General features: G+C 41.3%; 1 protein-coding gene across 2 annotated transcripts in view; it reads left to right on the top strand.

Moving 5' to 3' along the window:
• Positions 1-12,454, top strand: part of jupb (junction plakoglobin b) — a 240,856-nt gene that overhangs the window by 65,533 nt on the left and 162,869 nt on the right. For both annotated transcript variants that reach the window (XM_037792463.1, XM_037792464.1), the window contains exons 2-3: positions 7,787-7,841; positions 9,946-10,176. In XM_037792463.1, the coding sequence (XP_037648391.1) occupies positions 7,826-7,841; positions 9,946-10,176 (247 nt within the window). In that variant the 5' untranslated portion in view covers positions 7,787-7,825. The remainder of the gene's footprint in view (positions 1-7,786; positions 7,842-9,945; positions 10,177-12,454) is intronic.

The following is a 12,454-nucleotide window of genomic DNA, read 5'->3' as shown; positions in this document are numbered from 1 at the left end:
GCCGGTAAATGAAGAAAACTAGCGATTGTTTTTCGTCAAACCTTTAAAACTGAGCGTATTTAGGACATTGCTCTCAAATCCTGATTTGCAAGTTAATGTGTTTTGTTATTAGTGAAGCGTCATACATCTCCAACATGTAACCTTGTTAAAGTGGCAGTAGGCAGTATATTTTTGGCATCATTTCGCAAAAATTCCATAATAACCTTTCAGCATATTGTAATTCAAGTGTTCTGAGAGAAAACTAGACTTCTGCACCTCCTCATGGCTCTGTTTTCAGGCTTTAGAAAATCTCCTTTTTCAGGTTACCTGTTTCATGTACTACTGTCACGATATAGCGACCGATTTATAAAAATAACTTTTTTTAAATAATATTTGCTCCAATCTGGCCTACTTCAGCTTTAATCAACACCTTTTACTGTGCTATTAATGTCACTTGGAAAAAACACTTGGTGGCCACGCTCACATCAGGGTTCTGATCACAGTTGTTCTCAATATAGCACGGCACAGGTACCCAGCCTGAAGACACACTGAGACAGGGAGAAGGCCAGGGTGGGTGTTTGTGTGTGAGGAAAACATTTCTTTTTTTTCCTACTTTCTCTCTGAAAGCTCAGCATGTGTTGAAAAGAACCCACATCTTGTTCTGACAGAAAACATTTCTTTTAGTAGACACACACGCACACGCACAGTACATGAGCGTAACTGAAGCAGAACAAGGTGACATTTAAACTGTCAAGATGTCAGTCACTGTGTAAACATCCCCCGCTTTTCCATCCTTACACTACGCATTTAACTCATGGATTTTTAATATAACTGAAGAGAAATTTATTTACTGAATTACACAGTTAACATATCACAACATCTAACATCACATGGAAATCCTTAATCACATATTCTGCCATGGAAATGGCCAAATCAAGGAGATAAAAAAGGAAACAAGAAAGGTCTGTGATTTTTACAGATTCCATGTTTTATTTATTGCGAAAGAAACCAGTTTGAAAACACAAGATAGATAGAAGTAAATGAATAATGCAGATCTGATGGTGAACAGATATGAGAGCAACTGTAAACAAGTCTTAAACTTAAAGGGTGTATTGTGCACCTTTTTAACTTAATATTTTTGAAAAATATGTGTATATTTCTTTATTTTTTTAAAGGTCCCATATCAAGCAAATTTTCAGGTTCATACTTGTATTTTGTGTTTCTACTAGAACATGTTTACAAGCTGTAATTTTAAAAAAAAACTATATTTTCCTCATACTGTCAGCCGGAATATGCCTATATTTACCCTCTATCTTAAACGCTCCGTTTTAGCGCATTTCGATGTGAATTGACAATTGACAATTGCGACGAAATTGCAACAGAATTGCGTTGCTAGGCAACAGCTTGAGTCCATGTGTACTTCCTTTCAGCTGATGTTATTTACATCCACTGCAACAGGAATAAACTGAGACACATTTAGAATGTTTACGTTCAAATCTGTGTAAACGGTCTAAATATTGTATATTTGTGACATCACAAATGGACAGAAATACAGACAGCTTGTTTCAAATGCAGAGTTTCTGAATACGGGCTGTGTGTATTTCCCTGTGGATTGAGCATTTTGATACTTTCACAGTATTTATATAGCACTTAAGCATGCTTTATAATAAAAAAAACATGAAGATCTCACTTTTTTATTATATGGGACCTTTAAGATATACATATAAGCATGTACTCATACAATAAGTATAACAGTACTACCTTGCATTGTCAGTACATTTTCATTACCACATCAGGTTAAATTGATGTGTATTTTCATTACAGGGGACAGCTGTACTTTACAAGTTTGAAACAAAAAATGATGTAAAAACACTGACAATAATGACACATATGATATAAATATCTAGTAATGTACACAAACATTGTTGGCCATCCTTTTTCAAGCTTGAGAATGAAAGAAAAAAATCCTTGTGCACAATCGTAAACTTGCAGCTTTTAGTGTGCAAACAGACAAACGTTTTGACAGCGTATTCGTCTTCGTCAGAGTTGACTAGGATAAAGACGGAATAAGCTGTGGAAACATTGGTCTGTTTGAACACTCAAAGCTGGGAGTTTATCTGTGTGCTCCAGCTCTTCCTGTGTGCTAATTCCATGGTCCTGCCTGAGAAGCACCTTCCGTTTATTGTTTGGAAGAAGCATGGTGAAGTCCTTTCTGGATCATTCCAAATCAGCAGCTGCATGGAGATCTGCTCCTGCTGAAGACACATGAAGTTAATATATACTAGTTTATATTTTTATACAGTTTTATGAGTCCGTTACAGGGTAAGTTAATATACTACGATGAAGCCAAACAAACGTGTGTCACTTACCTCGACTTCTCCTTACTTGTGTCCGCACCAATTCTGATGTGGCTGTTGCAGGTCCTCAAAATCCTTGCTTGCAACTCAGAGATGTATCCGTATGTTTTTTTTTTTTTTCAGATTTCAGTGCGTAGACGCTGTATCATCTGGCGTTTTTCTTGTACACCCTTCTGAAACTGTTATTGCACAAAATTTCTTACCAGGAAAGATCGCCATGGTAACTGATGCTGAACACCTAACCTGCTCCGCAACAGGTTATGTTCGAGATAAGAGATCAACTCGTATAAAAGCATGCCTACTGATGAATCACAGCTCAGTGCGCATCAGATCGTTTGATAATATTACGCAAAAATTGGCCTTATTCTTTCAGCTGCAACCCTGAGTGTGTGAAACTTGTGAGCAAATAAAAAAATAAACTAATAAATACGAAAGGGGCGTGCATTTACGGTTGGACTATATGGATTGCCTTGCGTTACTTTGCTACCGGCACTTTTATGTATGCTGTGCGTGATTACAAAATATGAAAGTAAGGCTGCTTACCGCTTTGAATTATGTTCTCATATTTATATTTTATTTTCTCCCAAGTCCGTTTGAGGGACACTGAAAGAAGCTTTAATTGTTTTACACACTGTAATTTCCCCAAAGGGAATAATGAAGTTTTCTATTCTATTCTATTCTATTCTATTCTATTCGATTCTATAAGAAACATATTCATTTAACAGAATACACAAAGTAACTATAGTCAGATCTACTCATGCTCTTGTCTGGGACAGTTCCTGTATATGGTAAATTGGCTGCCATGCAAGGTGCTCTGGGGTTCAGTATCTTGCTCAAGGACACTTGTACAATGTACAATGTGAATGACCTCTTCATACGCCCGCAGATATGATCCTGCAGCCAACTTTAATAGTCATTCATGTGAAAATGAACAATTTATATATATTTAGAAAACAACTTTATTCAAACCAAAATGTTACAATGTGTTATTAGAATTTCAAATACATATTTAGCATATTGCACTCATCATCCATTCCTTTTGGTGCTGCACCTCCCTGTCTATCCTCCTCCTCCTCACTGACAAGATGTTGTGCTCTGTGTAGGAGGGTTCTTCACCACTGATCTTTGATGTTGTCAGTGGTGGTTAGAGTTTAAATTGAGATACTGTGTGAGACTGTGTGAGTGGGTTTTCCTGTAGCCTACAGTGTTCTTTCAGTCCTCACATGAGCGACCGATGCTCCACACTTAACGGCCTTAATTGACCGTTCCTATGTCCCGCCCCTTTTCACTCGGTGCTCTGATAACCGGTGCTCCTAACGGCATCTGCAAGATTTCACAGACCGGAGGAAAACAAGCAGTAAGAGCTGATCTGAGGTCTGCCGTCCATCTGCCGTCTATGAGAGTCGGCTGTCAATCACTCGTGAACACCGACCAAAAGGTCGAACTAGGCAACGCTGATCAAATATGAATCAATATTCTGAAACAGAAACATCTTGGCGGAGGTCTGCGCTCTCCGAGTGCCATTCAAGTATTGGTTTATATTTTCAACAGTACTGCTGTCAAGTTTGAAACAGCCTTCTATAAGTATATAAAAGGAACAGATCTCATTATTCAAAATTAAAGATCATCTATGCTGCTATTTAAATACCAGAACACCCCTCCCCGGCCGTTATATGTCCAGTAAGCTGCAGATTCCGACATTAGAGCCGGAAAATGAACAGTGTGGAGATAATAAAGATATTGATGTAGAGATTGACGTGCATTTCACGTTTTAACATTGCTGCCTTCTTGGCCAGATCACCATCGCAGAATATTTTTGTTTTTCGCAATGGATTTTATCTGGTTGAATTAAATTGAAATAAAACAAACATTTGCATGCTAATGTATATTACAGTTGAGAAATGTGACTGTGACTTTTACCGTTTTTAAAATCTGAAATTCAGTCATTTGGTGACAGTGATAGCAACTAACACAAAGACAAGTGAACCCGTCCGTGTGTCTCGTCATGAATTAGGCTTTTACTGCTGCTGGGGGAATGAGGTAGCTTTTACAACAGGCTGCAGAAGGTGACTCATATGTCACAAAACACACACACACACACACACACACACACAAAACCAACCCCAGGTACAGCTGTTTGTATTCTCTCCCACCTCCCCTGCCTTCCTCTCTGGCTCTTCCCCTAAATCCCTTTCTTCATCTTCCTTCACCTCATCATCAGCTCACCTGTTGTCTCTCTTTTCTTCTGCCATCTCTTTCTTTCCCTTCTTATATTCTCCTTTTCTCTGGCTCTCATTTCCTCTTCCCTCCATGTACTTTGCTTTGCAGGGCTTAAAAACCAATGGGGGAAACACTCCAACAACATCCAGCGACAAAACTTTCCATGACATTTTAACTCTACATGTATCCTACGGAGTCTGCTCAGTTTTAATTAGGCAGGGACTCCAACTAACACACGGAGGCAGGCTGCTCAGGGAGTCATGCAGTACGCTGCTAAAGGTTGGCTGTTTAAAATGAGATGACAGCATGAGGAAGGTGCTTGGAAGATACATTAAAGGTTTTGTGAATGCAAGTAGGATGAATCCTCCGACCTCCCATCAAGTGTGTGTGTGCAGCCCACACGTCCAAAATTGACGCTATAGAGGGGTAACGGAGAGCGTCACAGTTTGAAGCGTATAGGGCTACTGACTATGCTGCGGTATCTGAAGAGTTGGGAGGGAGAACGTATTGCATATGTATCTCACTTCATTGCAAACACATAATATACACATTATATTTTTGGCCACACAGGGGACAGCGAAACACGCTGAAAACACATCACTGACATATTATAACAATATAGGCCTAAAGTTGATTTGGAGAACATGTTAGCAAACAGGTGCTCAATATTCAGTTAATATTCAGTAGACACAAAGCAACATCAGCATTTATTTGGAGACGTGTTTGTGTCCACCTGATGAATGGAAGTCCAATATTCTCTCTTTTATAGCTCTGGTTTGGTGTCCACCAACTCCTGGTTTGGTCTCCACCAACTCCTGCTGTTACTCTTTGTTGGATTTTTTTTTTTTAAATGAAGTAGATAGTAGATATGGTGATAATAGTGTTTGAAAGAGAAGACGATAGCTAGTTTTATTTTTCTAGGTCAAGTTGTAGCCAGACCAACCATAATGGCATTTGTCTTGAGATTTAGCTCCAGTAGTACTAGTCAGTGTTTTGATACTTCTTTTGTTGAATATTTTTTTTTTTCTAAATAAGCTGCAGTTTGTATTTGAAATGGTAGACTTTACCTCTGCATTAACATCTGAATGAAACAGACATAACATTAAATCTATAGATGATAAGGTATTGAAACACACTGTTAAATATAATACTGTCAAATAATTCAAACTGGTTTAATGTCTCTAAAAAAGTCATGTGTCAACTAACCCCATATACGATGATTTATTGTCCCAGAAATAATTGCTTTAAATGATATTATTGTGATTTTAAGACATTTTATGCCAATGATATAATAATAAGAATAATAGAAAAGAATAATAATGCAAGTATGCCCTTTCAAAGAGTAATAACTTTTTAATTCTTAAGGATACAGTGTGTAGGATGTGGCGGCATGTGGTGGTGTGGTTGCAGATTGCAACCAACCGAGTACCCCTCCGCTCACTCCTCTCTTTCTAAGACTGTGGTAACTTGAGCCTCCGAGTGCAAAACCGCGGTAACGCCGTCGGCCTCGCTCGGAGGCCATCCTTACCATAATAACTACTTTACACTACACTACTTTAGGAGCAACGGAAGAATGGCTGCTGGCGGTACCACGGTTTTGCTCTCTGCGGCTCACGTTGCCGCAGTTTCACAAGCATGTCGGAGAACTACGGTTGCCATCAGGTAACATAAAAAATGCGAAAGGCGCTCTTTAGAGCCAGTGATTGGTTTGAGCAACATGGCAGACTCTGTGAAGAGGACCCGCTCCCCATGTAGATACAAAGGGCTCATTCTGAGGTAATGAAAAACACGATTCCTAGTTTCAGGTGATTATAAACTAATGAAAACATTCTGATCCCCACGAAATGTTTCGTACTGTTTCTTTAAGAACATTCAGACAAAAATATATTCAAATATCCTTAATAAATACAACATAAATAAAATAAAAACACACAATCTAAACAATACATAAAATGGAGCACAGCACTACTTCCGTCAGTGCAACAACAGAGTCATGGCATATGTCCACAGCAGACAAGCTGGCTTCTTCAGGGAGACCATGTCCCTGGCTTTGCCTGCTAAAATGTCAGTCTATTTTTCTTTCTTTTAATCTGAAAGATCTGTGCTGAAAGCGTTGAGTAAGCGTTAAGGAAAGGAGCTTCAATGCTTCCTTTATTATCTCCTTTAGCATAGGATACACCGGACCATCCTTTACCAAAGGAAAAGAGAGAATACCATCCCACAATTCCTTGTGGCCGCAGCATTTAAAGCGAAGAAAGAAGAAGAAGAAACCTTTATTTGTCATAGTACATAGTACACCCGCCGCCGTCGCATCATAATCACGGAGCCTATAGTGAAAGTGTAGTTGGATTCTCTGAACACCACGGTTGTCTTTTCCTAAGACCTTCTGAATTCTCCTTCTCATCTTTCCTTGACCTCATGACGTTTTCCATCGAGGTCAAGGAAAAGGAGTTTAGGACGTACGTTTTTGACTTATCAACCTCAGCGTTGATCTTTCCTGGGTCATAATGAGGTGTCATTACATCCAGCTCGACCGGTCGATGTGCTGTACTCGAGCGCAGCAATATCTTGTGTGCACTCTCATAAACGCACGCTTTCCATCTTCCTCCGAGCGTTAGTGTGAATTCCCACCAGGCGGTGGGATCTGTGAAGGGGCTCTTGGAAGGGAAGATGAGACGCTGTGACCTTTCACCAGCTGTGGCTTCTGGGAGTTTTGATAAAGGTGCTCTCTGGAGTTTTGTATGCTTTACAACATTGACATTTGTGTACCTCGCAGCAGCTCCTCGGGCAGTTTTTAGCTCTCTGGCAAGAAATAATTTCTTATCACAACAGCAAGTAATGCAGCGAGGGTGTTCTTTACAACTTACACACAGTAAAGAACACCCTCAAGTCTATTATGGATGCTATACTCTGCTACTGTGTAAGATTTAGTGCCCAGAATGGTATTTAGTGACAAAAGTGTACACTTTGAAATAAACATGAATTTAGACTTATTGATGGAGTGGTGGACATTTGACTGGAAGCTCACAAGTTTGATCCATGCAAAAGCAAGTGCACTAACTGACCCTGATATGAAATGTTCAGTATATGGATGTATTTCTTGGAGGATTGTGAAAAAGGAACTAATTCCTAATATAGTGATTAAAGCCTTAATCCTCCAGTAAAGGATTAGTTGGAATATTGTAGGCAATCCTATTTGCAGACTTAATGTTTCCTCTCTATCTCTGCAGGTCAGAGGTCAGTGAAGGCAGTGGTACCAGCGGGTGAAGATGATGTCCATGCAAAGTAAGTGCTCTGTCACCACAGCAGCAGCCAGCTCTTTTTCTGTCTGTTCTAGATATCTGCTGTATGCATCTAAAGCACATAAATACAGTCACTAAAGTCTGGTGTTCGTTCACTCCCAAACTGCTTACTGTGGTTAAAGTCTTTGTAAAGCAAAAATAAATATACAATCTGGGAAAAAGAAAAATGTGTTACTAACCACCCAGCCAAATTTGAATGATTAAAGCAGTCGCCAAGTATATAAAATTAGCTTTCAAAATCATGGAAAAATCAGCAGTATGCTCTGCTCTGAGATGCTGGGGGGCGTGTCCGCTGAAACCTGAAACCTCTCTTAATACATCCATGGCTGAAACCACACCCACAAGCGGGGAAGGTGCAGCCTGTCAGGATTCCCTCAGTAGCGACGAGCGAAGAGGGAAGAGCCCAGCGCCGAATCGCCGTCCGACGGACGGATTGGGGAAAATGTGGCGTACGGAAGATCGCTTGCCCGGTGTCGCTCGGGGGCCTGAGTCCTTCTGATTGAGGCTCAGCCTGTGGACGGTGTGAGGACCGGTTAACGGCCCCCATCGCGCAGTCTGCTCAGGGGGATTCAACTCGGCGGGTTAGGGACGGCCGCTCGGTGTGGGAGGATCCCCTCGCGGGACCTCTCCCGTCGGGGGCGCATTTCATCCGAGGCAGCCGGTCGGCTTGGAAAGGCTCGAGGCTCAGGTGGCTTGCGAGCTTTACAGCGCCCCCAGCCCGGACCTCTTTTACAAGTTTACAGAAAGAGAATAAATATACATAGGACATGGGATGGATTACAATCATAAAAATACAATACAAAAACAGTTCTGAAAGTGCCAAGTGGGGCTTTTACCCACAACCATGAGAGTTTGAATCTCATGCTCTACCGACTGAGCTAGCCGAGATAACCCTTGATCATTTTCTGGGTTTCTGTTTTGCCTTTCAAAAACCAGGTTTCTAAAAATGGGTGGGGTTATGTTAAGGATGACTCCAGTGCGTCATCGAGCCATGATTTCAGCCCCGCCTAAAAAATCCTGAACACAAAACTGGCAAAAAACAGTTTAACGGTCTAACTCCACAATTCAGTATTACAATGTTCACAGTCTTTGCACATGTTGTCAGTAATAATTTTCCAACATTCATAATGTGTTTAGAAAAAAATCTCTGAATTTCCTTTACACAGCCTTTAAGTGGAGGTGATAATGATCGTTTGAAATTGTCACCATGCAGTGGCCCATCTTTTGGCCGACTGAGGGTGTTGGTGCTACAGAACCTGGCTGATCCTCACACAACTTTGACAAACAATGAAAAATGTGAAAGTAGAAATCCTCATGAAACAAGCACAAACCATTTGGTGTCTTTTACACACATTTGCTTGGCAATTTTCTGAGTTTTTGTCATTTGTCGTGTAGTTAATGCAGATATAGCTAGTTTACAGACATATCTGGTATTTTACTGCTGTGATGTCCCATAACATCATTACTGAATGTCCTCTCCGAGTTCCCAAATGGGCTTTTTGGGCGTCTGCCTAGAGACGGACATTAGAACAAATATAAACACTGTAGTAGAATGCTCAACTTTAGTGTTGTCATCACTATACTTAGTATGTGTTCAGCCTTGAGGCTATGGCTCCATTGTATTTAAAAGCTGACCAGGTAGCTACAAGCATTATATTTCTACTAAAAAGTAAAAAAACAACAAAAAAACAATTTGGTGAAACACACTGTAGTGTGTTTATGCCTCTGTAAATTTGATTCAGTGTCATTCAGACTTATTCTGACTCTTTGATAGTAAACCGTTTGATAGAGTTACTTTTCAATGAGACCTGGATCATGACTGTATTCAAGAACAGTAAACATTTTATTGTCATGTCATTTCTGTCTAGTGTACTGTTTTATCTTTTTGTTCTGATTTATTTAGGATGCCTTCTGTAACACCTTGGCTTTAGGGAAAACAAATGAAAAATAGCCTTTTGGCTAATTCTGGCATTTTGTAAATAAACTACACTAAACTAGTAGGGGTAGTGGTAGTAGCAGCATTAGTTGCAGTAGTAGCAGTATTACTAATACAGTATCTGATCTCAGCTATGTGTTGTTCCCTGCAGTGAGTGAGGCGGACAGTGTGGTGAAGGTGGCGGAATGGCAGCAGACCTACTACGCATCAGACTCCGGAATCCAATCAGGAGCCACCACAGTCCTGGACGATGAGTGCAGCACCGATTACAGCGGCCGTAAGAAGTACATCGGTACTACAGCCAGTACTACCACTGCTCCCGCTACGGCCACCGCTGGGGCAGGAGGAGACATAGCAGCTGGTGGACTAGAGAGCCCCACTGGTGAGACTTTCTACAGTACTTTAACTGAGAGAGGTCAAAATTCATTCAGTTTCAGTGGCTTTGGTTTATTTCTGTCATACCTTCTCTCTTCACCCCTTTTATCTTTGTTTCTTTTGCCAACACTGACTTTCATATATAATTTATATAATATATCAAAGTCCGCAATTCCCTGCATAGAAGTGGCAGCTCTCGAGACAAAAAATATAAATTTGCTCCTTCATACCCACCCATCAGCATAATATTATTATATATTTTTTTATTTGGTCCACTTTAATTTGTTCTTTGTGAAACTGAACCAGACTTACAAACCAAAAGTATCAATTTTACTCTGATTCGGACGAGGCAAATGCATTATGGCTTTTAAAAGCACCCTTACAAACTTTACTGTCCCACTTGTGCTGATAGTTGAGACAGCTGGCCGTCTCAAGCTCAGTTTGACACAGTGATGTTTGATGACTTTCAAAGCAAATACATGTTAAGAATTCTGATTACATATGGTGTACACATAGAAAAATGTCAACTAAATGTGGACTGTAATGTGTGGGTTATAAAACTTAACTATGTGCCCTAATTCTCCCATTTTAGGTGGTACTTTCCTTCGCTGGTAAACTGCCACAGTCCTCTCCACCAGTGGTGGAATGCAAGTACATTTACTCAAGTACTGTACTTATGTACAATTTTGAGGGACTTTACTTGAGTATTTTATGCTACTTTATACTTCTACTCCACTACATTTTGGTAGCCAAAATATTTTTAACTGCACTTATTCGATAGCTTTAGATACTTGTTACTTTGCAGATTCAGACACACACACAGTCCCCCCAACAAATGCATTTGCCCAGAATTGGTTTCTCAACAGGCAGTTTATTCGTATCCCAGCTTAAACCATATGACCATACAGTGCAGCGCCTTACATTCATCCCCTGCAACACTCATTGCTGATGAAGGCGCAGAGCTAAGTACCTGACAGGTGCATATAACCTTTGAGCATTGAACTCATTCCGTTTTACAATGAGGGTGTATAGAATATCTTCTAGGGTGCCTAACCTCAGGCTGTTATGGTGAGTCACTACCTGAGCTCCAGCACTTCCTCCTCGCCTTGGGATCACAGATCGTGGCAGATGAAAAGGATTAGAGTGCACTCCTGCCGTGCTTCTAGTAAACTGCCGCTGCACCACTGGAGAAGAGTACTGCTAGTCTTCAGACGGCCCTTTTTCAGACCCCTGCATGCTGCGAATCAGCTGCTGCATCCTCTACATCACTCTGCTCATGTTCCACAGGCACCGCCTGTATGTCTGCCTGTGCCTGCTCTAAATCACTGGCTTGCCCAAGCACTTGATCAGAGTTCCTCATTTCTGACGCCCCTTCTGAACCATCGTCAGCGGAAACCTCACTCTGCCTCAAGCCAGATTCTCCACTCACCCCGAATCCGTCCGCGGGTCAAGCAGTACCACAGAGCCTCAGCTCAAGTCTGAATACATTACTGGGAGCCTAGAACCATCCACTGGAGCAACGCTTTGGGATTCGATACACCTGGTATGGCACTGGCAGCCACAAGTCCTGAATCCTGTGCCGACCCTCGGAGGTGTGAATCCATCTGTAGACCAACTGACCCTCATGCAGAGCACTTTGCCAGTAAGAGGGTCCTTGGCTTTGCCCTCGGGCCCTCTGCAGGCAGTGCCATTTTCCTCTGTGCATGTGAGCTGCCTTTAACTGCTGCTTTTGTGCATGTATCCAATTGTCGGCAATCCCATCAAACTCTGCGTACCCTACTTCCAACACAATGTCCACTGGCAGACTGTGGGACCTGCCAAACAAAAAAAAATGGTGTATAGCCAGTGCTAGAATGTTCTGTTGTATTATATGCAAAAACTAACTCTGGCAAAGGCTCTACCCACCTCCTCTCCTTCTCTGGGGCAGTGTTCTCAGTTCGTCATAGACAGTGCGATCAAAACAATCACAGTGCCCATTTCCCTGTGGATGATAAGGGGTGGTGTGGCTTGGGTTCATTCCGTAAACCTTGCACAGATTTCACAATATCTTCGCTTCAAAACATCTTCCTTGTTCCAAGTGAATTCTTTGAGGAACCCTATTTTTAGGAATTCATTCCTTTACCAAGGCCCTTGCCACTGTCACAGCCTTCTGATCCTGGGTTGGAACTGCCACCGTAACTTAAAGAATACGTCTGTGAACAGCAGTACATTTTCGCGGCCATCGCTTGAAGGTTTCAATACTCTACAAACCACGGTCAGCACCACCAATGGTCTTGACGCCAACA

Source organism: Sebastes umbrosus, chromosome 14, assembly GCF_015220745.1.
Source record: "Sebastes umbrosus isolate fSebUmb1 chromosome 14, fSebUmb1.pri, whole genome shotgun sequence".
NCBI classification, from domain to species: Eukaryota; Metazoa; Chordata; class Actinopteri; order Perciformes; family Sebastidae; genus Sebastes; species Sebastes umbrosus.
Note: the sequence above shows the minus strand (reverse complement) of the source record. Positions and strands in the feature narration are given on the sequence as shown.